The following is a 25,651-nucleotide window of genomic DNA, read 5'->3' as shown; positions in this document are numbered from 1 at the left end:
TTTTATTTTTATTTGAGACAGAAAGGGGGAGAGAGAATGGGCGCACCAGGGCCTCTAACCACACTCCAGATGCATGAGCCACCTTATGCATCTGGCTTATGTGGGACCTAGAGAATCAAACCTGGGTCCTTAGGTTTTGCAGGCAAGCGCCTTAACCATTAAGCCATCTTTCCAGCCCCCTTTATTTTTCGATTTTTTTTTTTTTTTCTGGTAACATTTCTTTAGACAGTCTTGTACTCAGAAGACTGGTTTACAGAGCACACAGGTGAGGCTGGGGCAGCAGGTTTCAAAAACTCACTTTATTCCAATGTGAAATGAAAACGTGATGGTTTAAAAACAAGAAAAAGTTCCTGATCAGCTGTGGGGATGCCTCACTTACTAGATGCCCATTCCCTTTGAAACAAGGTGCCTGGACAGAAGCTACCCATTAGCGGCTCCAGCAAAGCCCCTAAGCAGAGGCCCTGCCTGGAATGGCTCCCTCAGTCTCTCAAGCTGGCCATCACCTCCTGGGACAGCAGAGAAGCAATACAGGCAGGTGGGAGGACAGGAAATGGCAGGGGCAGTGGGGGACCCTCCCAACCCCCAGAGCTACTCTGTAGAAGGTGCTTGTGTGGCAAGGACCAGGTAGGGAGCTTGGCTCCACAGAGGTGATGATCACTCATGTACCTGGTACTTTCCCCAGGAGTCAGCCCTGGGTCCCCAACCCATCACCTCCCAAACCTTCCCTTACTGTGCGTTAGGCAGCTCAGGTTAAAATGGGGAGAAAGATACATTCAGACTGTGGCCCCCAAGGTTATGCCCACCTGAGGTACCAGGATCAGGGACACAAGTCAAAGCCTGTCGCAGTGCCTTCTGCTTAGGCCAAGGACGGACAGGGAGGGCCAGGCACATAGTTGTCTGGAGACCCTCCACTGCTGGCCAGTTCCCCTCATCAGAAGCAACAGTCAGGCCAAGCCCCATCACAGTTAAGTAAAGCCACTGCAGCTCTCATCTTGCCACAAACCTAAAGTGTACCCCAGTCCTCCAGCTCTTCCACAGAGCTGTGGCTCCCCCTCCCAGGACACAGGAAAGCCCCAAACTTTTTTTGGCTTAAACATTACTTTAAGCCAAGCTTGGCCCAGGGCTAGTGGCAGCAAAAGCAGCAGCCATAATGTCAAACATACAATGACCTGAGAAATTGCATCTGCATGTCATCCACTCAGAATTGACTGGGGCTATATACAATGTAGGAGGGAAAGAGCAAGACATTCATGGACATGGACACTCATACACACCTGCTTGAGGACGGGGGTCTGAGGGGTACTTGCCCCCCAGCTGGAGCCGATGCCTATACACTCCATGTCTCTCCAATTAGGCCAATTGTATATTCATCAAACAAGTGCAAAAACATCTTTGGGGGGAGGGCAGGCAGACCAGGCCAGGGTCCGAAGAGGATGCTGGGGTGGGGTGGGGTGGAAAGTGGAAGAAGAGGGACTGGTTTCCTCTCCCCATCTGTAGGGCACACTCTCTTCTCCTGGAGTCTGGATTGCTGGTTAACGGGGCTGCTGACTGTCCATCTCCCTTTCTATCCCTGCAAACTTGGGGAAGAAGGGTCCTCCTTGGCAGCTTGGGGCTGAGAGCCCATGTCCTCTGGGGGCCCTGCTGGCTCAGGCTCAGTGGCCATGGGCTCCTCGTTCTTATCCCTGTTTTTGCTGGCTTCTTGGAGCTGGTGTCTGCGTGCCACCTCGGCCTTCAGGTTCTCCAAGTCTTTTTGGCTGAGTGGAAAATAGGGGTGAAGGTAGGGGTCAGAGCAGCCTGAGCCTTTCTGCCATCCTGCTGACTTCAGTTACATTAACATTTAAGGCATGATATAGTTCCGTGCCCTAACCAGTGGGACATATGGAAAAGGCATTTCTCTTCCAGAGGCAGTAATACCCATTAAGTGCTCTTGACACAGCCTTCTAAGGTGCGACACCCACTCACAGAACCCTCTTCCCCTTCCCAGTTCAAACTGCTGTGTCCCCTGGCCTCTCCAATAGCAGACAACAAACAAAAACAGGCTGGAACCCCAGCACTCAGGAGACAGCTGTGAGTTGGGAGGCCACCCTGAGACTATAGAGTGAGAAAAACAAAACAAAAAAACACCAAAACAAAGCCCACCAGCACCATCTCCTCCATTTGGGAAGTGGAGGAGGGAGAAAATCCCAAAGCAGCACTGTGGGAATCCAAAGATCTGCCTTTTAATTATAAGATACACCATCCCTCCATTGAAAGAGCAGCTCAAGGAAAAGCTGAGCCACTTTTTATGTACTAGCTATGAAAGACCACCAACATACATTATTATCTTAAGAAAGAAATAAAAATCACTGGGCATACTGGCTTATGGCTATAATCCCAGCACTTGGAAGATGGAGGCATGTGAAACAGGTCTCAAAACAAAAAACAAACAAGCCAGGGGCACGGTGGTGCACACCTTGAGTCCCAGCTCTTGGGAGAAAGAGGTAGGAGGATTGCTATGAGTTTGAAGCAAGCCTGAGACTACATAGTGAATTCCAGGTCAACCTGAGCTAGAGTAAGACCCTACCTCAAAATTAAAAAAAAAAAAAAAAAAAAAAAAAAATGGGTATACTATAATTCTGTGTAAAAATAAAAATGGGGCTGCAGTGATGGCTTAGCAGTTAAGGCACTTGCCTACAAAGCCAAAGGAACCAGGTTCGGTTCCTCAGGACTCATAGAAACCAGATGCACAAGGTGGTGCACGTGTCTGCAGTGGCTGGAGACCTGGTGTACCCATTCTCATTCTTTCTCTCTCCCTCCCTCTCAAACAAATAAAATACTAAGGGGCTGGAGGGCTGGCTTAGCGGTTAAGGCCCTTGCCTGCAAAGCCAAAGGACCCAAGGTGGCGCATGGATCTGGAGTTCGTTTGCAGCGGTTGGAGGCCCTGGTGCACCCAGAATCTCCCCCCACCCTTCCCTCTCTACCTGTGTCTCAAATAGATAAAAATTTAAAAATTTGAAAACAATAAATAAAAATGAAACTATCTGGAGAGATGGCTTAGCAGTTAAGCGCTTGCCTGTGAAGCCTAAGGACCCTGGTTCGAGGCTCGGTTCCCCAGGTCCCACGTTAGCCAGATGCACAAGGGGGCGCACGCGTCTGGAGTTCGTTTGCAGAGGCTGGAAGCCCTGGCACGCCCATTCTCTCTCTCTCCCTCTATCTGTCTTTCTCCCTGTGTCTGTCACTCTCAAATAAATAAATAAAAAATGAACAACAACAACAAAAATTTAAAAGCACTGAGGCTTTTTAAAAAAAAAAAATGAAACTAGGTGTGGCAGGCTATACCTGTGATCCTAAGATGAAAAGCTGAGGCAGAAGGATGTTAGCCCAGGGTCATTTTAGGAAGTCAAAAAATAAAGCTGGGGCTGAAGCCGGGCGTGGTGGTGCACACATTTAATCCCAGCACACGGGAGGAAGAGGTAGGAGAACCGCCATGAGTTCAACGCCACCCTAAGACTACATAGTGAATTCTAAGATCAGCCTGAGCTACAATGAGACCCTACCTCAAAAAACTAAAAAGTTAGGGCTGGAGAGATGGCTCAGAAGTTAAAGGAGCTTGCTTGCAAAGTCTGACAGCCTAGGTTTGATTCCCCAGTACCCACGTAAGCCAGATGCACAAAGTGGCACATACATCCATAGTATGCAGTGGCAAGAGGCCCTGTCATGCCCACTTGCAAAAAAAAAAAAAAAAAAAAAAAAAAGTTAAGTCAGGTATGGGGGCTAGAGAGACGACTTAAAAGATTAAAGCACTTGTCTGCGAATTCTAAGAATCTAAAGTTTGGTTCCCCAGAACCTACATAAGCCATATGCACAGGTGGCACATGTGTCTGGAGTTTGTTTGCACTGGCAAGAGGCCCTGGCCTGCCCATTAAAAATAAGTTGGGCTGGAGAGATGGCTTAGCAGTTAAGTGCTTGCCTGTGAAGTCTAAAAACCCCAGTTCCCCAGTTCGAGGCTTGATTCCCCAGGACCCACGTAAAGCCAGATACACAAAGGGGCACATGCATCTGGAGTTTGTTTGCAGTGGCTGGAGGCCCTGGCACACCCATTCTCTCTTTCTCACTCTCAAATAAAAATAAAGAAAAAAAATTTTTTTTAAGTCAGGCTTGGGCTGGTGACATGGCTCAGGCACTTGCTTCCAGAGCCTGAAAGCCTATGTTCAATTCCTCAGTATCCATGTAAACCCAGATGCACAAGTGGCCCATGTATCTGGAGTTCGTTTGTAGGAGCAAAAATGGCACATGCACATTCCCTCTCTCACTCTCTCTCTCTCTCTTTTTTTTTTTTTGGTGGTAGGGTTTTACTCTAGGTCAGGCTGACCTGAACTATGTAGTCTCTGGGTGGCCTTGAACTCAGGGCAATCCTCCTACCTCTGCCTCCTGAGTGCTGGGTTTAAAGGCGTGCGCCACCACACCCAGATCTTTTTTGTTTCTTCTTCTTCTTTTTTCTCTTTTTAAGGTAGGATCTCGCTCTAACCCAGGCTGAACTGGAACTCACTATGTAGTCTCCCATAGTGATCCTCCTACCTCAGCTTTATGAGTGCTGGGATTAAAGGCACATACCACCATGCCTGGCTAGCATGCACACTCTGTCTCTATGTGTGCTTCCTTGTAAGTAAATAACAAAATGAATTACTTAAGAAAAGGGGGGAGGGTGAAGAGATAGCAGTTAAGGCATTTGCCTGCAAAGCCTAAGGACTCTGGGTTTGATTCCCCAGTATCACATAAAGCACAAGATTATGCATGCGTCTGGAGTTTGTTTACAGTGGCCAGAGGCTCTGGAGCATCCATTCTCTCTATCTGCCTTTCTCCCTCTCTCAAATATTTAAATAAATTAAGTAATAAATAAATAAAATAAAAACCATGGGTAGGGGGTAAATCTAGCTATATTCTAGCTACCAAAAATATCTCAAGAGTCATAAGGAACCTCTTACTGCTTCAACTTTCAATTTTGTCAGTCAATGTGACAACAAACACAGGCCAGCTATGAGACTGTGGATAAGGTGGAACTCACCTGAGAGGAATGAAGAGGATGCCGTTGATGACATTGAGCTGCTCCAGGACACTGGCCATGCTGGGGGCTGTGAACTGAGGGGCAGTGGGGAAGGTGGTTGTGAGTGGGGCTTGGTGCAAGCCTAGGGCTAGTCCTGTCCATTAAGCCCAGGACCATACCTTGAGGGGTGGGATGTTGGCACTGGAGCCATTGCGGTAGATTTCATTCATGGTGCGCTGCAGGGCCACGGCCTGCTGGGTCAGGCACTTGAGGTACTCTGAGCTCTCCTTGGTCTTCTCATGGTCTTCACCCAACTACAGGGGATAATGGCCAAGGCAAAAAGGAATCAAGACTGGCCATGACCCATGGGACTGGCCCCCACAGCTACTGCAAAAGCTCACCTGAGTTTTGTAGATGGTGTAACCTTCCTTCTCGTGCTGTAGGGCTGACCGGAACTCAGCTTTGCTCTCATAGACCCGGGCAACAAGGTGGTGACTGCGAGATGGGAAGCAAAGGAGGGAGAAACATACAGTGGGGGTCTTCTAGGGACTGGGGAATCTACTCTAAATCCCTCAGTAATCTTCTGTAATATTCTGTGGTCCTGCCCACAGGACAGTTCCTAAGGGAAGCACATAAGGCCGGGATGCAGAGCAGGGGAGGAGCTTCAGGACTTTTCTTCAGAGTCAGAGGAAGACAGTTGACTCCCACTGCTGCCCCACTAGGAGTTCTCTGGGGATCTGGGCAACAGTCTCACCTGAGAGCTACCTTGAGGGCCTTAGGCCCATGATACTTGGTGCTAACAGCAAGTGCATTTTCTAGGAAGCGCAGTGACAGGTCATACTCCATCACACCGTGCAGCACCAGCCCAATGTTGTTCTAGGAACAAGTGGGGAATCCAGTGAGTTCTTGTTCCCCTGTACAGAGGCTGGTCCTTGCTAATCCAGTTCCCAGCACTCACATCTAATAATGCCATTTCAGGGTGGTCCTCCCCGAACACGAGCAGCATGAGGTAGCGGGCACGGTACAGCAGGCTCAGGGCAGTGGACAGCTGGCTGCTGGCGAAGCAGTACAGAGCCAGGTGCATCTGTGGGTGGGGCCATGGTGGGTCAGGGCAGCCACAGGCCCCACCCCTGTGTACTGGTCCCAGGGTGGCTACTCACATATTCTTGGATGGTGTTGGGGTGCTCAATGCCCATCACTCGTTCACTCATTAACACGGCCTTCTGTTGGTTGCTCAGGGCCTGGGGGGAGGATGTGGTCAATCTCAGGTGGGCATTAGCCCTCCCTAAAGGCTGAGCAGCCCCTACACAGCCTGATCTACTTTTTTTTGTTTTGTTTTTTTTTTGAGGTAGGATCTCACTCTAGCCCAGGCTGACCTGGAATTCACTGTGTAGTCTCAGGGTGGCCTTGAATTCTCAGCAATCCTACTACCTCTGCCTCCCAAATACTGGGATTAAAGGGGTGCACCACCATACCTGGCTTCTCCACATTAATTATTAAAAATCTCTAACCTAAAGCACTTCTCTTAATGTTCATATCTATATATTAATGCTACTTTCACTTTTGGTTAGAGAACCTTCTCTTTTCAGATGTCAGTGACCTTGGGATGACTCAGAAGGCACCATGGTGCTGAGAAGAAGTCACAGAGGCTGAAATATCTATCACATCTTCCAAGGCTCAGGGTCTATTGTGGAAGAGGTGGCAGAAAGAATGTGAAAGCCAAAGGAAGGGTAGGACTCCTTACAACATGCTCCTCCAGACACAAAATGGTCTGGATATCCATGACCTCGCAATGCGTGATACAACCTACACAAGACCCTCATAATAGGAGGCAAAGATGATGACATCAAAACAAAAGAGAAACTGATTGAGAGGGGGAAAGGATATGATACAGTGGAGTTTCAAAGAGGAGGGAGTTACCATAGGTTATTATCTACAATTATGGAAGTTGTCAATTTAAAAAATAAATTTATTAAAAAAAAAATAACCTATACAAAAGGATAAAGGGGAAATATACTGACCCCAGAAACAGCCTCTCAAAGCCAAGGGGTCAGTGAGACAGCCTGAACACAGGGCCAAAGAATGTTAACATAACAACAGACACCTGCTCAGCTCCCACATGGTGCCTGCAAAGACTAGGTACAGTATCATGCAGTTATTCCTTACAGGATCTCAGGGTTTACCCATTTCACTGTCTCTAAGAGGGTAACTAATGTATCATTTCCACCTTAGCAGAGAACAGCCAATTCCTGAGTTCTCCCAAGGACAATGTGGGGTTAGCTCACAGAACAAATGACTCTAGGGCTCCCTGGACTCTACCTGCTCTTCACAGGAGACCAGGGGAACCTCACTCTCCCTGCCTGAACAAGGGATCAGGTCCCACAGTCCTGGACTCACCTGTTAATTCAGACATTAACAATGCAACTCCAGGCCCCTGACCTGGCCCCCAGTGCCAGGACCCGTATGTCTCTGACCCAGCCAGGGGTGCCATGTTCCACATACCTCAGCATAATCACCCATGATGTAGTGGAGGCGAGCCAGCAGGCGTAGGCAGGCACAGATCTCCACATGCATGGCTCCATAAACATTATTGAACAAGTTCAGGGCCTCGTTGATGAGCTCACAGCCTTCCTTCAAGAAGCCTGCAGAGCAGTCCAGGTGGCAAGGTCAGGGCTGGGCCAGGGAAGCCCCCGTCTCCCCCAGCCCACAGGGCCACGCACCCTGCTGTACTTTGGCCTGCCCACTCTGGAAGAAGTGGAAGGCATCCGAGGCCTTGGGGTTGACATGCTTGACCACAGGGAAGATGTTGAGCACGTCCTCCTCGGTGAAGGCTGGCTTGTGGCGGCTGTCAAAGCTATACTCCTTCAGTAAGATCTGGAGACAGGGCCCAACACCCACAGCCTCAGCCTTGGACACAGAAGGCCAGAGCTTCCCAGCTCACCAGCATGGATACAGGGAGACTGGCATCCCAAGAGGGCACTCAATCCCCACTCATGTGACCCTAGCTGGGAGAAAGAGCCTACCTGAATCCCAGTTTTCAAGGAGATTTCACGTAGCAGTGTTATTTTCTGCAGCCCATAGGTCTCCACAGCCTGGTCCACAGAATCACTGGGGTAAGAGTAGAGGCCCTGAGCAGTGTTATACCAAACTGACCTTTTGGACAGCTTCTTCATGTAACCCCAGAAACCCCTAACTTGTTGCTCTGCAGTGTTTTAGGCTAATGCTACCAGCCCTGCTGCCCCATTCCAATGGTCCTGCACACCTATACCCACTGCCCTCCTGTCCTCATTTCATTGCCCTGTACCCACTACCAATAACACCCCACATGTGGGATACTACCTACCCTCCCACCCCGCCATGTCCTTACCACTCGAGGCTGAAGTCAAAGTAGTTCTTGGCCTCCTGACAAATGTTCTTCCAGAGCTCCTGGGGAGTCATAACAGCCCAGGCAGTGTTGTCTGCAGCCCCCAGGGGCCGGTTTTTCCTCCTCTTATTTCTTTTCTTAGAGAGCAGCTCGTCAGCTGGCAGGTGGGCCACAGGGTTGGGGTAGGAGCTCAAGAAACAGTTCAGGAAATGGCTGATGGCAGCTGAGAGGCCTGAGAGTTCCACCCCCTGAGAGTGAAGTTTTCACCAAAGTCAAGAGGGCCCTATGATCCCACCCAGGACTCTTTCTGAGACCCAAACCACCCTGCAAAGCTGAAGAGGGGCAACTGCACCTGTAAATATGTCTTGAAGATATGCTTGGCAGAACGTGTGATGAGCTCTCCAATGCCAATTTTCTGAGGAATTCAAAGTAAATCCATCAGGCCTCAAGCCTCCACCCCAGCAACCCATTTTGCAAGCCCAAGCCCCACTCACATAGATGTGGTCCAGCTGGTCACGGGCTGGGCTCCGCAGCACCAGGTCCAGAACCTTGCCCAGGTAGCGCATGTTGATGCCACGTTGGCGCATCACATCAGCTAGAGTGGCCCCATCCATGGGCAGCACAGCATGTTCTGTGCAGTCCTTCACCTGTGGGCTGCAGCAGGTCAAAGCCAACCCAGACCCTCTGCTTCAACCCCTTTTCCCCTGGGTCTTCCCTAGACCCTGAGGAAAGGAGCTGGCACTCAGACAGAAATAGGGAAGGAGAGAAAGCAGTATGAGGGCCCTGGAAATTTGTCTCAGCCTTCTACACAAGCAGAGACAACACGGAACAGCCAACTGGTCACAGGGAAGCAAGCTGTGCTCCTGGGTGAAGAACCAAGAATCTAAAGTTGGCACAGCTTGTCTCCTCTGAGCATGTGAGAAGCCACAGCTTTACCATCACCCTGTCCTGAGCCTTGGAGGCTCCAGAGTCTTAACACAAATACAGCACCCAACCAGAGCTATTGGCTAGGTGAAGCATTCCCATTATCCAAGGGCCCTAGGCAAAAAGCCCATGAGATGAGCTGGACAGGAAGGCCCTGATCTCTGCTATATGGGATTCAGAGAGCAGACTCCCAGCCTTGGCAGGGTATAGCCTGTGCCTGATGTCTCCTTTATCTCTTGGGCCCTGCCTGTCTCACAGGCCAGGAGGCATTAAAGCAGCAGCAGTGAAAAGGTTCTACACATGGTCAAGGGATGGAGATATATTAAAGACCAACAGTCCCTTCCAACAGCCCCTACTTGTCCCTTTGGCCCATCCCTCACCAAGCCAGGGATCTGGCAGGAAAGCAAGAAGGCAGCCGCATCTTTCAACAACTGCTTCTGGTCCCGAACTTCATCCTGGCAGGATTCAGGGAAACGAACCCCTGGGGAGGAAGAATAAGCAGGCTTGAGCCAGGCAGGGGGCAGCAGGGCCAAGACAGACACCACCTAGGGCTAGCAGGGCAGCCTCAGGCTTGTTAAGTGCCTGAGGCTACCCACAGGGTTCTTGCACTCATCACCCCAATTACCTGGGGAGAAGATGTCAGGGTTGAAGCGAATGTCAAAAGCTGTGCTACTGATGGAGCCGACGGCCTTACAGGCATTGCGGATTACCTCCCGACTCCGAGGGTCTGCTGTGAAAACATGGCAGCATGGGAGGTGGGGCTGTGGTGCCCTGAGCCTCTCACCTCACCCCATCTCCAGCTTGCTGCAGGGATGTCTACTGCCTCTTGGGGTCATGAGCCACCTCTGGCGAAGACCAACTGCCAGGACAGGCTCGGTCTCTGCCCAACATGCACAGCAGCCCCACCTGTGCCGTCATCTGAGGCGATGGTTTCTGCCAGCTCCTTCACCTTGGCCAGGCCACTAGCACTGCTGCCCTCCTCCTCGCTTCCTGTCTCAGACCCTAGAGGGTCTTCCGACTTGGCCTCTGAGGAAGGAAGACCACCATTCTCCATAGAGGTGAGGCTCTCCACTTGGCTGGCCTTCTGCTGCATGAGCTGCAGGGCAGCCAGCTTCATGAAGAGGAGGTACCTACAGCACAGCGGGCAGGACAAGGCAGGAGGTGGGCACGGGCACTGGGACTTTCCTGATGGACACTTTCAGCTGACTACAACGACCAGAGCGGGGCCTCAGGCTTCTGCCCTTCAAGAGTTAGGGAATGCTGGGGCCAGACACCCTGTAGGCATGGGGACAAGGTCTGCCCAATGTGCATGCACATTTGACTGCACACCTGTCAGTCTCGAAACTGCCAGACATGTCACGGCAAAACCAGGCTGTGGTAGCACACATCTGTAATACCAGCACCAAGGAAGCTGAGGCAGGATTGTGAGTTCTAGTCCAATCTGGGCTATATAAGCAAGACCCTGTCCCAGACTTTAAAAAAAAAAAAAAAAGATTAAACCAAACAAAAATTCCACCAAGCTCTTCCCAGTTAAAAAGCCAGCTGGGGTATATAGAGGTAGGTGAAGGACTCTCAATGAGGATTCAACAAACAGTAACAGGAAGCCACTAACATTTTGAAAAGTTCATCATGGTAGAAGACAAGACAAGGCAGGGAAAATTCCAACATCATTAACATACTGAGCTCCACCTCCCAGACCTTGCGCTGTGACTTTCAAAACACCCCAGATTTCCAGACACTCTAAGAGACCAGCACTGCTTTGCTGAGTTACTGCACTGACCACTTGATAGTTTGTGACTAACATACAGCCTCTAAGTTTCTGCACCTAGAGGCCTGAGGTGGGAAGAGGCGGGGGAAGACAGGGCCTTCCAGGATTGTCCTTGATCACTAGGGTCCTGACACAGCCAGCCTGGCGCTGGCAGTGCAGCCCTGGCCATGAAGTAACCATTTCTCCTCACCTGTGCTCCACAAAGGCATCCACTAGTTCCTGCCGCAAACAGCACAACTTGTGGCGGTGGGCTCGGGGGAAACCAGCACGGGTGCACTCCTCAGGCAGCTCCTCGCCAGGCACAGGCAGGAAGTTAAGGTCAGGTGGGAAGGTGCGCAGCAAGTCAAGGATATAGTGGCGCCCATCATTGCCAATGATGCCCTTGCACTCCACGGAGGAGCAGAGCTCCACTTCCTCATTGCGGTCATTGAGCACATGATGCCGGAGGATCTTGAGCGGCCGGCTGGTGCGCTCCAGTAACTCCAAGTACCGAGGGTGTGACACCACCGTCTTGCCAAAGTCAATGGAGCCATAGATGACACTCTGCTCCTGGTCCCGCTCCAAGATGCCAGGGATAATGGACTGAGCTGTAACGCGGTAGCCCCGGTAGTCCACTACGACTGTGCCCAGTGTGTACAGCCCCTCGACATCCACTGCGTTGTATGTGCGCACACCATTCAGGTCATTGGTAGGTGCCACATAGGCTGCCACATCTCCACCAAAGTCCTTGTAGTGGTCACGGACATCAAAGCCCAGGCTGAAGAAGATGTTGTTCCAGATGAACATCTGCATCTTGGTCTCCTCGCTGGGGTTGATGGCCATCACATTGCCATCAATGACCGCCATGGCACCCCTTGTGGCTGCTGCTGTGAAGTCGCTATGCACCTGGGAGGGGGTCAAGGTTGGGAGGATGAGAGAAGCTCTGCCTACAAAAGGTGCAGCCTACCCTGGCCCAGCTCACCTTGATGGTGGAGGCAGCCAGGCCTACCTACCCTAAGAGCCAAGGAAACCCAGCCTGTTTCCCCATATGTAGACAGGGCAAGAAGGGCTGGAGAGATGGTTTGGTGGTTAAGTCACTTGACTGCAAAGCCAAAGGACCCAGTTCAATTCCCCAGGACCCATGTAAGCCAAATGCACAAGGTGGTACATGTGTCTGGAGTTCATCTGCAGCAGTTGGAGGCCCGGGCGTGCCCATTCTCTATCTGCTCTTCTCTCCCTCTCAAATAAAAATGTTTAAAAACAAGGGGGGTGGGGAAAGGCCACCATGTTTTTAATCTTAACATTTCTACTTCTTAGTCTTTTTTATTTTTCTCTCTCAAGGTAGGGTCTTGCTCTAGCCCAGGCTGACTGAATTTACTATGTAGTCTCAGGGTGGCCTTGAACTCACAGTGATCCTCCTATCTCTGCCTTCCAAGTGCTGGGATTAAAGGTGTGCTTCACCACACACAGCTCTGAACATTTCTACTTAGAAAACAAAATCTGAGTTTAGCAATTAAAAGGGTGTGTGAGGCTACATCAGGTAAACTGGAATAGACATACTTTCTGATCCTATTTCTACACCCACAAAGTACTTAACCAACCGCCCTTCCTTTTTTTTTTTTTTTTTTTTGTTATTTTTTTCAAAGTAGGGTTTTACTCTAGCCCAGGCTGACCTGGAATTCACTATGTAGTCTCAGGGGGCCTCGAACATATGGCGATCCTTCTTCCTTGGCCTCCCGAGTGCTGGGATTAAAGGTGTGCGCCACCATGCCCGGCTTATTTTTATAATTTAATCTTAATAACACTACTTACAATTTCTAAAGCCAAGCAAGCTGAAAGTCCTATCCCAATATGCTACTGCCCAGGAGGGTCCCAGCAGGGTAGTGTGTGCCCCAAGTGAGTGCACCGTCGGTCAGTGGAGAGCACAAGGTTGGTGGGCTTTACCACACCCAGTGAGAGGTGGGTTTACATCCTTTGGTTGGACTCAAGGTCTCAATGAATCTAGAGAAAGGAGCTAAGATGGAGGGTGAGATACCCTATAGGTATCCTGATCCACCTCCAGGGCACTGACAGGAGGCCTATGCCAGTGGACCTGAAGATGCCGGCCAGTCCCAAGGAGCTAAGTCACCTTGAATATGGCTCTTTCTCGAAGCAGCCGCTCAGGCAGGTTCTTGCGGGGCAACTCCCGTGTTGTTTGCAGCTCCTCGTTCCAGTCCCGGGTCTGCAGAGGGACCAGGATGGCAGATGTAGGCTAAGCCTGTAACTTCTGACCTGCTCTAGGAAGTTCCTTCATTTACCTCCCTGTGGGCAGGACCCTTACACCCCAGTAACAGTCTGACACCAAGAAGGGATGGTGGCACCTGTCCAGGAATGTGCTCCTCATAACCCAGCCTCGAGGTATAGGCGTCTTCAGCGCGCACACAGTCCATGGCATGTTCTGCTTGGGGTGCTGTCCAGCTGTATACCTGGAATGGGGTGGCGATCCTCTCGAACGGGTGACGCTGGACCCTGTGGCAGGTGGGGAAGTAGGGAAATGGGGCAGCTCTCCAAGCTCAGGGCCAAGCTGTGGGCTTTTGGTTCTCTGAGTCCTGCAATGCTCCAGCATCTCCTACCCAAGATGCCACCCTGAAGTAAAGATACTAGCCAATAGGCACCTCTCTCAGGGCTGCCGCCCCTTAAACAGGGGTTCTTGGGCACCAGAGCACCATTTCTTCAGGCAGAGGTACTGATGTTCAGGCCAGCAGGTTTAAGTCACAGCCTGTTTGACAGGAAGGAGGGCAGGGCAGAATTGGCACAAAGGTGCTACCTTTTCTTCTGCAGCACAGCGAAGTTTTTTTTGAAGGTCGGGCTGATCTGGTTGAGCAGCTCCACGAGGGAATGACTGAGGAAACGGGGGCTGGCAGGCTTGGGGTTGAAGTGGTAGGCTGTGGACCTGCAGGGAGAGGGATCACTGAGCAGGTATCCATAACAAGGAACAATGCACATGGGCCAGAGGGGTGGGAGGGCAGGAAGGACTTACTGGTTTAGGTAGAAGCCTCGTGTGGATGCAGTAATGCTAACTTGCCGGTCCTCAGCAGTGATCACAAACAGGTACATGAGGTCCCCATGCATCTTGCGGTTGCCAGGAGGCGGATTCCAGCCACTCATGGTGAGCACTTTCAAACACTGCAGAGGCTACAGTAATGAACAAGCATAAGGTGCAAGCTCTCTTGGTGCTCTCCCACCAAGTCTTACTGCATCCCTGCTCCTTGGGAGTCCTACCTTCCAATCACGGTTCTGAGGCTGCAAGGGACAGAGTGGCCGGTCACGGCTCCCCGGCAGAATGTACTCAGGTGGTGTGCAGTCGATGGGGTCCATCTCCAAACCCTTCTTCCGCTTCCCGCTGTCTGAGGGACCCGAGGCTGGTGGTCAGCCAGAGGCCAACTGTCTCCCTGACTCAATATGGCCCTGGTATGCCTCAACCCCAGCCAACTGTGGGTTATATCTGGCCTCAAGCCCCTTAATATCCAGGCTCCCTACCCCTCTGCCCAACCCCTGGCCTCAATGCCTCCTGCACCTCCTAAGTCACCGTCTGTGAAGACACTCAGGAATGACAGGGAGTTGCAATCAACCCCATTAAAGGCATCAGATGGATCCAGACTCTTGAGCAGGTCTCGGACGTGGCGCACATGGATGCGGGCTTCACGCACTGTGTATGGCTCTGTCAACGGGATTAGAAAGGAGGCACCAGGAGAGAATCAGGGCATTACCAAGATCCTACCAGGAACAACTTGCCTATCATAGAGGAGTTTGCAGGGTGCTGTCATGGGTAGGGATTTTTTTGTTTTGACTACTTGAGATATGGTCTCTCTCTGTAGTCTATAGAGTGTCCTGGAGCTATGTAGCCCAGATTGTCCTTGAACTCATGATAATGGTCCTGCCTCAGCTTTCCAAGTGCTGAGATTATAGGCATGAGTCACCACACCCAGCTTTCTTCTTGCTGTACTGGTATGGCATCAAGGCACTCTACTACTCTGCAGCTCCTGGGTAGCATACGTTGTATTTTTTATTTTTTGTATAGTGAAGGGAAGGGCAGTTTGAAACAGGGTCTTACTACACAACCCTGGCTGGCCTCAAAACTGTAGCAATCCTCCTACATTTGCCACTCAAGTGCTGAGATTACAAGCAACTGCCACCACAACCTGGCTAAATTTTCAAATGTAGGTTCCCATTTTCAAATTCCACCATGAGCCCAATCATGGTGGGAATCTCTGCACTTTCAAAATGGAGGCAGGAAAATCAGTTCAAAGTCTTCCTCAGCTACATGGCAAGTTCAAGGCCAGTTTGGGCTACATGAGACAGTGTCAAAAAAAAAGGGGGGGTGCTGGAGAGATGGCTTAGCGGTTAAGTGCTTGCCTGTGAAGCCTAAGGACCCCAGTTTGAGGCTAGATTCCCCAGGACCCACATTAGCCAGATGCACAAGGGGGCGCACGTGTCTGGAGTTCCTTTGCAGTAGCTGGAAGCCCTGGCATGCCCATTCTCTCTCCCACGCTCTCTCTTGCTTCTCTCTCTCTCTCTGTCGCTATCAAATAAATAAATTAAAAAAAAAAAAAAAAAAAGACCAGGCATAATGGCACATGCCAGCACTCAGGAGGCCAAGGTAGGAAGACTGCCGTAAATTCAAGGTCAGCCTGGGCTAGGTAAGACCCTACTTCAGGGGAAAATAAAAAGGTTACACTATGAGTCCATAAGCTGGTTTCTAGTCACCAAGTACACAAACCTACCTGCTAGTGGCCTGGGATTCTTGTTTGCAAAGACCTTTCCCCTACATGTCCTTATAAGCCCATAAGCCTGGAGAGCCCATCAAAGCAACTTGCTTTTTATAATTCATAGGCACCTCAAGTCCTGTGAAATGGCTGGGCCTCCATAGCATTAATCTTGTGCTCCTGGGGTAGTCCTCATTCAGGGACAGCCTAAAAACTTGCTCTCCTAGGATCCCCAACTTCAACACTGCCTATGTGTTGTGCAGAATTATATTAACAGTTATTCTGCAAGGGTGGAAAAAGGCTCTATGATCAACTCAGACTTTTCCACATTTGCATTATCTTCTTCCTACTCTTTTTACTTTTATTTTTGAGATAGTCACATTCTGTAGCCCATGTGGTTTTTGAACCCATAGTAATCCTCTAGGCCTCAACCTCCCGACTGCTGGGCTTACACATTTTCTTTAAACAAGCTGACAGCTCCTGATAAACTCCCTTGGAGCCACCACAGGCTTTTCTTTAATAACCAAACCAGTCTCACCACACCATAGCAGATGGCTCTGCAATGGGCCTGACTTATCAACAAGAGCTGTAACTTATTCAGGTTCCTAAATGAGAGAATATAGAATTTGATAGGCCGATTTCAAGTCTGGCTTAAGACTGGCTTGATTTTCAGAATTGAGACTATTCTTTAACCTGTGGGCCATATTGTGGAGGGACAGAGTGTAACAGTCTGAACAGATTTGTCCTCTACTCTCACCTCCATGTACTCAGCTGGGACACAGATAGCAGAGAGGTGGGTAGAGTGCTGTATGACCTAACTGTGAGGCCCTCCCCTAGCAGCCACCAACTTCTAGACCAACCTTCCACCACACGGAGCACCGAGCCCTCTTGCAGCCCCTCAACACTGCGTAGCTCTGAGAAGTGGTCCAGCATGTTGCCATCGAGATGCAGTGAGAAGCAGGTACGGTGACACGTGTCTTCACGGTCCATAAGCACCTGGTGGATCTCCTGCACCATTTCTTGGGGAGATACCTGTCAGGGAAAAGGCCCAGCCACCCTGGTGAGAAATCACATGGCAAGGAAAAGGTCATACCCTAATATACATGGGCTATAATACCTGGGTCCCTAGAATGAATGCCCAAAATACTCTGTTACTTTTTGTCTTTTAAGTTCCATGCTTTGTCCAAGCACACCATGTTTATCTGCACCTATGTGTACACATACATATTTGTGCACATGTGTGAGACTGCTAAACAGAATCTAGCTCCAGAAGAACAAGAGCCATCCCTGAGCAGTACTGTGGCAGATGTGATAATGGAGAGCAATGGTAAGGCCTCCAGGAAAAAATGGCTTTGGCCTTCTAGAAGGGTGCTGTAGAACCTGAGGGTCTGAACCTGAGGGTAAAAGAGAATCTAAGAAGCTCGGCCTGGTTCCCCAGTGAATTGCCAGCCTGCAGAACCTCTGGGGTGACTTTGTCCTTGAAGATTACCTAGTACCGTCTACCTACTGGCAGCTGGCAAAACCACTGGCCAAAGACAGGATTCACCTGAAGGCAAAGCAACAGGTGGACAGTGCAGGGACCAATACCATCAGCCATTCTCATATTCTCATTCCTAACCTAGATAAGGCCAGCAGTCTCTGTTGGTGGTCTGTCCTCTAGGAATAGGGCAATGACTTGAACTTGGACTCCATTTCCTCATTCACCAAGCCAGCCGAGACCCTAGGCACAGCCCACACCCTCAGCTTCTCCTGCTTCTTCCTTCCAAGCTCAAGTTGGTCCCCAACACATCTTCCTCCATCTTACCTGCAAGGAAAATGGCTCGATGCCAGGGGCCAGGATCTTCACAGAAAATCCTGTATCTTGAATGACAATGACTTCCTGTCCAGTTGTCTCATCTCCAGGTTCACCCTCATCCAGTCCATTTTCTCTGGGTGGGTCAGTTGTCCCCTCTTCCTTCTTCAAACTATCTGAGCAGTCCCCATTCAACAACATGACTGAGGGGGGTTCTGGGAAGGATGAGAAACAAGCTGAGTCAGGTGGGTCTATTTGGGTAGGTGGGACTGCCCGCCTCACCCACCCAGTTGGGAGTGTGCTCTATAAACTACTTCCTTCCACATTCTATGACCTCCCTTCCCAACCAGTGTTCCTCCTAAGTACAATGACCAAAACACTTCCCCACAGTGCCATATTCAGTATAAAGGGCATCATCTAGCAGCAACTACACCATTGCTCACTTCCACCCAACAAAACACTCTCCCCCACCTCTTCTAATTCTATCCTCTCAACAGTCCTCAGCTGTGGGCTGTGCCCCAATCTCTCCTCATCTCACATCACCTCACCTCTCCTATGCCTTCAAATACCCTCTGCTTGTAAGCTCATATGGCCAGTGTTGGCCTGACTCAAACTTCTCAAAGGAGACAACTGTCACCCAGGCATCAACATGTAACTATCCCTTAGATACTACCAAAGGCTCATCTTGTCAGGATAGAATTCATCCCATACAGACCAGTCTCTGTTCTGTAAGTCCTTTCCCCTACCTAGTCACCCAACCTCAATGCCCAACCTGACCCATGAGTGACAGCCTCTGCAGCCATGCCTTTAGTGCAGACAATTCTCCAACTTCAAGAGTGCCATTTCGAGGGCTGGAGAGTGGCTTAGTGGTTAAGGTGCTTGCCTAAGAAACCTAAGGACCCAGGTTTGATTCTCCAGGTCCCACGCAAGCCAGATGCGTCTAGAGTTCGTTTGCAATGGCTAGAGGCCGCCCATTCTCTCTGCCTGTAATAAATAAATAATAAGTAAATAAATAAGTCAGGAAAAACGAAGAAAAAAAAGAGTGCCATTTTGGCCAGGCATGGTGGTACATCCCTTTAATCCCAGCATTTAGAAGGCAAAGAAAGGAGGATTGCTGTGAGTTCAGGGCGACCCTGAGACTACATAGTGAATTCCAGGTCAGCTTGGGCTACAGCAAGACCCTACCTCAAAAAACCAAAGGGGAGAGGATGGAAAAAACAGAGTGCCACTTGGAACCCTGTTAATAACCCGCTCTTCACAAGCTGTCATCTTGTGCTAGCAATTCCCAGGCACCTACCTAAAGTCAGTTCAGCTCTGCTGGTTCCCTTCCTTCCCTTTTGTGCTTTGGCTTGTGTCTTCCTCCCTCCCCTGTATACCACTGAATTGCCCCTACTAAACTATTCTACAGCCTCTGCCAGATCATATGTTGTTCCCATTAGACAAATTCCAACTCATCCTTAAGGTCCAGGTGATTAAACTCTTTTCTCCAAACCCTGTCCAAACAACCCCTTGATGTCAGAATTAGCAGCCCCATCATTGCCAGAAGACATGCACTGCCTCCAAGATGGCTGCATTCTGGTTCATACCACCAGCTCTATATATCACCTTCTGTCTTTTCCTGGCTCAATAAAAAGGCACCCAAAATTAATTACTATAAGCCTATATTCAAATCCAGTGAATATCACCCAACTCACATGCTGTGCAGAGAGTAGAGCAGATGACAAAACTTCCCATTTCTCTCCAGGCACTAAAGGGAACAAAGAAGAGGCCCTCCAGTGCTGGGGGAGCCAAGATCCTCCTCTCAGGAACCGTCCAGCTAAACATAGACCTGCCTGAATGCCCATTTGGCAAACAGGCACCTCAGCCCCAGCATCTGCCAGGCTAGCCCCCTTGGCTTGCAGCCCCAATGTCCCAGCTCTGAGCAGGGCAAGATCCCTGTCCTGACAAGATAGCTATGCTCCAGTTTTCAGCCTGGCCCATCCAGACTCCAGGGGCCCTTCCCTACCCAGCCAAGGCTGTATACTCTCCATTCATAGACCAGAAGCCTCAGGCAAGGAGGCTGGCCCAACACAGAGGCAAACTGGTTGACTCAGGGAGAAGCAACTTCCCTTTCCCTGAATCTCTCAAATGTGTTGGTAAATTGGGCTGCCAAGATTTCAGATATAGTCCCTACTCCCTTTTCCCAAATAAGAGCAACTGAGGCCCAGCTAGATTTAGAGCATAGCCCATGGCCACCAAGTCAGAGTAAACGAAAGTTTCCCCACAACTCATTTATCCACAAAACTAGTCAGGACAGACCTCCAGTAACAGGGTGTGTCCTGACCCTCTGACCCTACCACATGCTGTCCAAACCACATGCTCAACAACTCCAGGGTGCAAAATTGCCCCTTCCAGTGCCAAGCAGCCCTTGACAGGGAAGCCCCGGCCCTGAGAAGGCCCACCCCCAAGGTGAACACTTGCCTGGTTCTAAGGACAAAGCAGACAGGTTTGGAGGGCAGAAGTAGCCAGGTTTCTGAGATCAAAGAGGGGTGCACATATTCTCTCTAATGTGTCCCTGAGGATGGCTGTGTGGACTGGCAAGCTGTCAGCATAGAGGGAGAAGATGGAAAGCCCTGCCCCACCCCACTCTCATACAGAACAGCAGGATTTGTTTGTTTGTTTGTGGTTTTCGAGGTAGGGTCTTGCTCTAGCTCAGGCTGACCTGGAACTCACTATATAGTCTCAGGGTAGCCTCTACCTCATGGCAATCCTCCTACCTCTGCCTCCCCAGTGCAGGGATTAAAGGCATGTGCCACCAAGCCCAGCGAGCAGCAGTTTTTAAAAAATTTATTTATTTGGGGCGGGGATAAAGATGTGCATGCCAGGGCTTCTAGACACTGCAAACAAACTCCAGATGCATGGACCATGGTATGCATCTGGCTTTACATGGGAACTGAGGAACCAAATCTGGGTCCTTAGGCTTTGCAGGCCAAATGCCTTAACTGCTAAACCACCTCTCCAGCCCTCAAAGCAGCAGTTTTGAGCTCTGACCTTCTCAAAGTGGACAGTCAAAGATCTGGACCTCAAATGGCAGACTATGTTCCTTAGGGTGTTTGGAAAAGGGGGAAGACCAAGAAAGAGGATAGAAAAAAGGCAAGCTCTCTCCAGCCCGGGGCCCTGCATCCTGAGGGTACCTAATCCCTGGTCAGATTCAAGGGAATGGGACTAGTTCCCCAAAGGCATCCTCCCCCAAGATAGCCAGTCCTGGCCTCCTTCAAGAGGTCCCCACCCCCAGATTAGGAATAAGTGATTGTTTTGCTCAGTCATCAGGTCAACACAGCCCCAAAAGCCCACCTGGTGTGGTCAGCAGTTGTACTCTCGTAGGCCCTGCAGTCTCAGGACTGCCGCAGGAGTGAGGCCGCCCGTGCTCCAGCACAGGCTCAATGCTGCCTGTGCCCTCGGTTCCGGCCTCTGCTGCTACCCTTGTCCTAGTACAGCTGGTAGGCCCAGGGCTGGAGCTCCAGCTGGCTTCGGGTTTCAGCGGGGCCAGGCCTACTGGAGCAGCCTTGGGAAGGGCACACTCCCCCTGCCTCGCATTCTGCTCAAGGTCGGCCAGAAGGACGGCTGTGGGCCAGGAGGCCCCAGTGGCTCCAGGACCCCAGGGGAAGCTGCTGTCAGTGCTCAGGCCCATCTCCCTATGCCCACCAGAAAGAAGGGCATTGTTGGCAAACCCATTTGGGGAGCAGGAGAACCCAGCGTTTTGGATACCTGGACCCCTCAGGATGGATGGCCTGGGGGACTGGGTGGCAGGAGCAGAGCCCAGTAGGGGGGAACTCTCCTCCGTTCCAACTCCAGTGGTACTGGGCAAGACCACTTCAGCCAGCTGTCTACAACAGCTGGCACAGACCCGGGCCCAAGCCATGAGAAGGCCACCCCCCCCCCCTCGTACACCAGTCCCAGACACTGAGCACTGTGCCTTCCTCCTGGGTCTAGAGACTGAGGCCTCTGGCTCCTGCTGCCCCCTGCAGGTGACCTGGCAGCTAGCCCCTTCCTGAGAGTCACTGGCTGTGGTGAGGGGGATGGGCCCCCAGTCTCCCAGAGCACAACTGCACCCATACCCCAGGCTGCACCAAGAAGCTGGCAGGCTCCCTTTTCCCTTCCCAGTAGCCTGTGCGCTGGCAGAAGAAAATCAAATGTCTCCCCTGGGGAAAAGAGAGCTGGCAGCAAGAGGCTGAAGGCTGTTGGGCCATGGAGAAGCATGCCCAGCCTCGCCAGGGTGCCTTCCCAGGGCCTCTGACTTGTTGCCAGGGCCCAGTCAGGATTGCTCTGGCATCCATACTAACCAGTATGGGTGTGGGAAGCGCCAGGCTCTCACTTCAGGCCCCTTCCCCTCTAGTCTTCAGGGACGGCTGAACAGACCCTTGGCTTTTCCTCAGCCCCAGGATGGGTTCGAGGCCTCACACTACGACTAGGAGTAGGCCATCCCCAGAGAGAGCTCACCTCCTAGTTCCCTGGCCAAGGACAGTGGGGGGTGGGCTTCACAGTGACTCCAGAGATTGCTGACACTACCTTTATTCTAATTCCTATTGAACCAGTGCTCATTCCATGCCCAGCCCCCAGCAGGGCCATAATCAGATCACCATCCCATCTCATACAAGGAAACTGAGGTTCCAGAAGGCTAGCAAGCAAGCTGTCCAAGATCACAGAGGCAAGAGACAGTGAAGCCAAATCAAGGGGGGAAAAAAAGTGAAAAAAAAGGGAAAAAAAAAAGAAGCCCAGGCTCATGCCTCTGAGTGCCACTTCAACTGGGTAAAATTCACTGCCACACCCCCTGGGGGACCAAGCTGCAGCAGTGCCTTCCTCCTGGAAGCCTAAGGACTTAGCTCAGGAGGTACATAGTACAGGCCACAGGATATCCCAGGGGCGCCTCAAAATGCCTAGGCTTTGTTTAGGGAGAAGGGAAAGAGAAGGCAGTCCTCTGCAGAGTGGGAACAGCTGCCCAAACAGCACTTGATGCAAGTGAGCACTTAAGAGGCAAAGCATGTCCTATCCTGGCCTGGAGGAGAGAAGACAGGCATTAGAAAGGAGCCTTAGGTCATCCCAGAGAGCCTGTGTGCTTCCCCAGCTTCACAGTCTTAGGAGACCTGCCAGGGTCTGGCCACGCCCTAGCCAAGGCCTCAGCAGGAAGTAGGGCCCCAAAAGCTTATCACCAGGCTGGAGGGATGGCTTAGTGGTTAAGGCATTTATTTGCTGAAAAGCCAAAGGACCCAGGTTCAATTCCCCAGGACCCACGTTAGCCAGATGCACATGTTGGTGCATACGTCTGGAGTTCGTTTGCAGTGGCTGGAGGCCCTGGCATGCCCATTCTCTCCACCCCCCCCCCCCCGATTCTCTCAAATAAAAGAAACTTAAAAAATAAGCTTATCACCCCATTCTAGGAACCCAAGGCTTCAGGACAAGAGGACAGAGGCAGGTAGGCCACATATGGAAGACCTGGTAATAAGAATGCCTGTTTCTTTTTTCTATCCCATTTGGGCAAGAAGAAGGCCTTCCAGGCTGGTTTCCTGTCTGCCCAGACTCTATCCAAGTGAAGAGTCTTAGGATCCTGCTGGGGAGCAAGTAAGCCCCTAAACTCCTCCTCAGTCTGCCAGCCCCTTTCTACTCTCCCCTGGGCCTCAACTCTAGGGAGCCCTCCCCTATACAGAAGGAACTTGACACACCACCATGAACTTGAAAAACCTGCCTGTTCTCTTAACCCCTAAAAGCTGTTCTATTCCTAAGAAGGTAAGCGACCTTTGCCTGCCTTAAACCCCTCCTCCTTAAGGGTGCTGAAGAAGCCTTCCCGAGCTGGGGCTGAGAACAGGGCCCAGGTTTTGACACTCTTTCAGGATCCTGCTTAGGGTGGGGTTAGGGGTCTCCATTAAGGCTCCCTCCTTTGAACAGACCAGGCTGGCTGTAATGTGAGTCCCAGCTATCTTCCCAGGGACATGGCAGACAAGATCCTTCCCCCAGAAGGCGCCCCTCTGCACACAGGGCTGAGAAGGGGACTTCACTGGGCACTCAGAAATCCTCATCTACTCTCCCTTCCTCAGCCCTTGATTCATAGCACATGATCCAAACGAACATGCCTGTCCCAGCTTTCTCTGGGCCAAACTGAGGTAGCCTTGGTACACTGACCATGAGCTGGAAATTCAAGTGCTGCCCTAAACAATGAAATGCCTATGACTTTAGACAAGTCCCCTCATATCTTCAAGTTTCTTTGCTGGGGGTGGGGAACGCAGCCAGCCCCAACTCCTCTTACCCAGACTATTCATAGACTTCAGAACCTCATCAGAGCAAAGCCTGGTATGCTGCGCTTTTCACCATTTCTTGTTTTGTCCAAACCCTGGCCTTGTCCAAGCAATCAGCAGGGCTGCCACAGTACCAGGCCCCACCTCAAGGTAAATATGCTGTGACAGGGAACAAACCCTGATCGCCTAGCCAATGTTATGCCCACCTCTACTCAAAGTCCCCACTAAGAGTTGAAGGGAACAGCAAGTAAGAGTGGGTCTGCAGAGACTGAGGAGATGTCTCAGTGGCTAAAGAAACTTGCCTGCCTGGGGTCCTAGCCCCCAGTATCCACATAAAGCCATATAGATGCACAAAGTGGCACATCCATCAAGAGTTTGTGCCTGGCATAGTAGTGCACATCTTTAATCCCAGCACTGGGGAGGCTGAAGTAGGCAAGCCTGAGACTACACAGTGAATTTCTGGTAAGCCTGGGCTAGAGTGAGACCCTACCTTGGGGAAAAAAAAAAAAAAAAAAAAAGTTTATATGCAGTGGCAAGAGGGCTAGGTGCACCCATAAAACTTTCTGTATCAAATAAATGAACAAAAAATATATTTTTTAATAAAAAGGAGTGGGTCTGCACTCCTACTGTCACCCAAGGCAGTAATGTCTGGCCCTGAGGAAATTTTGGGGAAAATGACAAGTGAGGATCTGGACAGGGGATTCCAGCCTCAAGGATGGAGTGTGAGACATGATGAAAAAAATAATAACTAAAGGGACCAAGCAAAATGAAAGAAAAGCAGGCCCCACTCCTAGACAAGCCGTGGCCACTCCCCAAAGCCACTATCACACAGCCCCCACGGGAGAGCGCTGGGAGCTCCACTCCACACTAATGACCTTTGCCTTAAAAAACAGCAGCTCTGGTCTGACCCACTTTTCGCAATAAGGCAGGTTAATGATCAAGTTCTGGCACAAACACCTCCCCCTGCCAAGGAGTTTGGCTTTGCCCCCATACACAAGCAGACCCCTCAAGTCAGGCAGAGACCAACACCTAAAGGGGCAAAGATGACAGCCTGAAAACCTAGGATTAAGTAAGTTCTTTTCTCTGTGAATGAGGTTAAGACCACCCCCCCCCCCGCCGCCGCCGCCACACACACCTCAATTTACGCTCTTCCCACCGAGCAAGCATGGGCAGCATCAAACTAAGCCTGTCACGCGGGGCTGCAGCCCTGCCACCCGGGGAGTGTCTAGGATCCTGACGCAGAGATCCGGAGGGAGGTTGGGCTACAAGTGTCAGTGACCCCAGCCCACAGGGTTCCCCGGCCCCGGAGGAGGGGGTGGGGCCGCCGATTCCATCGGTCTGCGGCGGCAGCGCACCCAGGAACCTCGTGTGCGCGCACGTGTCCCCGCGATCTGACGCGCGTGTGTCCGCCGCGACGGCCCTTCCAGGACCCCACGTGCGAAGCCAGGGACTCGGCTGGGGGCGACAGTGAAGGTGACCTTCAGGGCGGGGGTGGCCCAGCGAAGGGCTCAGTGAGATGCAGCCGAGCCGGGCGCGGAGGGAAGGCTACGGTCCCCGCCAAGTCTCGAACCCGCCCTCCCGGCCTGGTCCGACTCCCCTCCCCGCACCCCGCCCGCCACTGGCCCCGGCCCCCTCACCAGCCGCGCTTGGTCGCCCCTTGCCCCCGGCCTGCGAGCCATGCTCCCTGGAGCTGTCGGCCGGCGCGGCCGCTGGCAATTCGTCCGTCTTGATCACCATGGTGGCGGGAGCAGGCGTCCGGCTCGGCTGTACGCGCCGCCCGCCGCGCC

The 25,651-nt window shown here is 51.3% G+C and overlaps 1 protein-coding gene across 4 annotated transcripts; it reads right to left on the bottom strand.

Moving 5' to 3' along the window:
- Positions 1–279: 279 nt before the first annotated feature.
- Cluh (clustered mitochondria homolog) lies at positions 280–25,651 on the bottom strand. 4 transcript variants are annotated; one of them, XM_045158284.1, is made up of 26 exons: positions 25,502–25,651; positions 17,608–17,810; positions 16,664–16,835; positions 14,615–14,758; positions 14,320–14,444; positions 14,078–14,232; positions 13,865–13,990; positions 13,419–13,566; positions 13,187–13,279; positions 11,270–11,964; positions 10,218–10,441; positions 9,937–10,041; positions 9,692–9,792; positions 8,882–9,034; positions 8,740–8,802; positions 8,391–8,635; positions 8,047–8,131; positions 7,744–7,897; positions 7,526–7,665; positions 6,184–6,264; positions 5,982–6,107; positions 5,778–5,899; positions 5,425–5,518; positions 5,203–5,337; positions 5,045–5,118; positions 280–1,754 (listed from the first exon to the last, which is right to left on the bottom strand). In XM_045158284.1, the coding sequence occupies exons 1-26, from the start codon at positions 25,599–25,601 to the stop codon at positions 1,565–1,567; spliced, it is 4,053 nt and encodes a 1,350-aa protein (XP_045014219.1). In that variant the 5' UTR covers positions 25,602–25,651; the 3' UTR covers positions 280–1,564. The 4 variants fall into 4 exon arrangements, with proteins under 4 accessions (XP_045014219.1, XP_004667894.2, XP_045014220.1 ...); XM_004667837.2 differs by having other exon boundaries at positions 9,937–10,038; XM_045158285.1 differs by lacking the exon at positions 25,502–25,651 and adding an exon at positions 18,401–18,522.

Source organism: Jaculus jaculus, chromosome 9, assembly GCF_020740685.1.
Source record: "Jaculus jaculus isolate mJacJac1 chromosome 9, mJacJac1.mat.Y.cur, whole genome shotgun sequence".
Lineage (NCBI taxonomy): Eukaryota > Metazoa > Chordata > Mammalia > Rodentia > Dipodidae > Jaculus > Jaculus jaculus.
This window is presented reverse-complemented; position numbering and strand designations above follow the sequence as displayed.

Coding starts and splice junctions, on each gene's coding strand:
- Cluh (XM_045158284.1), bottom strand. CDS start 25,601: ATGGTGATCAAGACGGACGAATTGCCAGCGGCCGCGCCGGCCGACAGC. Junction 8,803..8,881: donor ACCAGCTGGACCACATCTAT/GTGAGTGGGGCT, acceptor TGAATTCCTCAG/AAAATTGGCATTGGAGAGCT. Junction 8,132..8,390: donor TTTGACTTCAGCCTCGAGTG/GTAAGGACATGG, acceptor CTCTTACCCCAG/TGATTCTGTGGACCAGGCTG.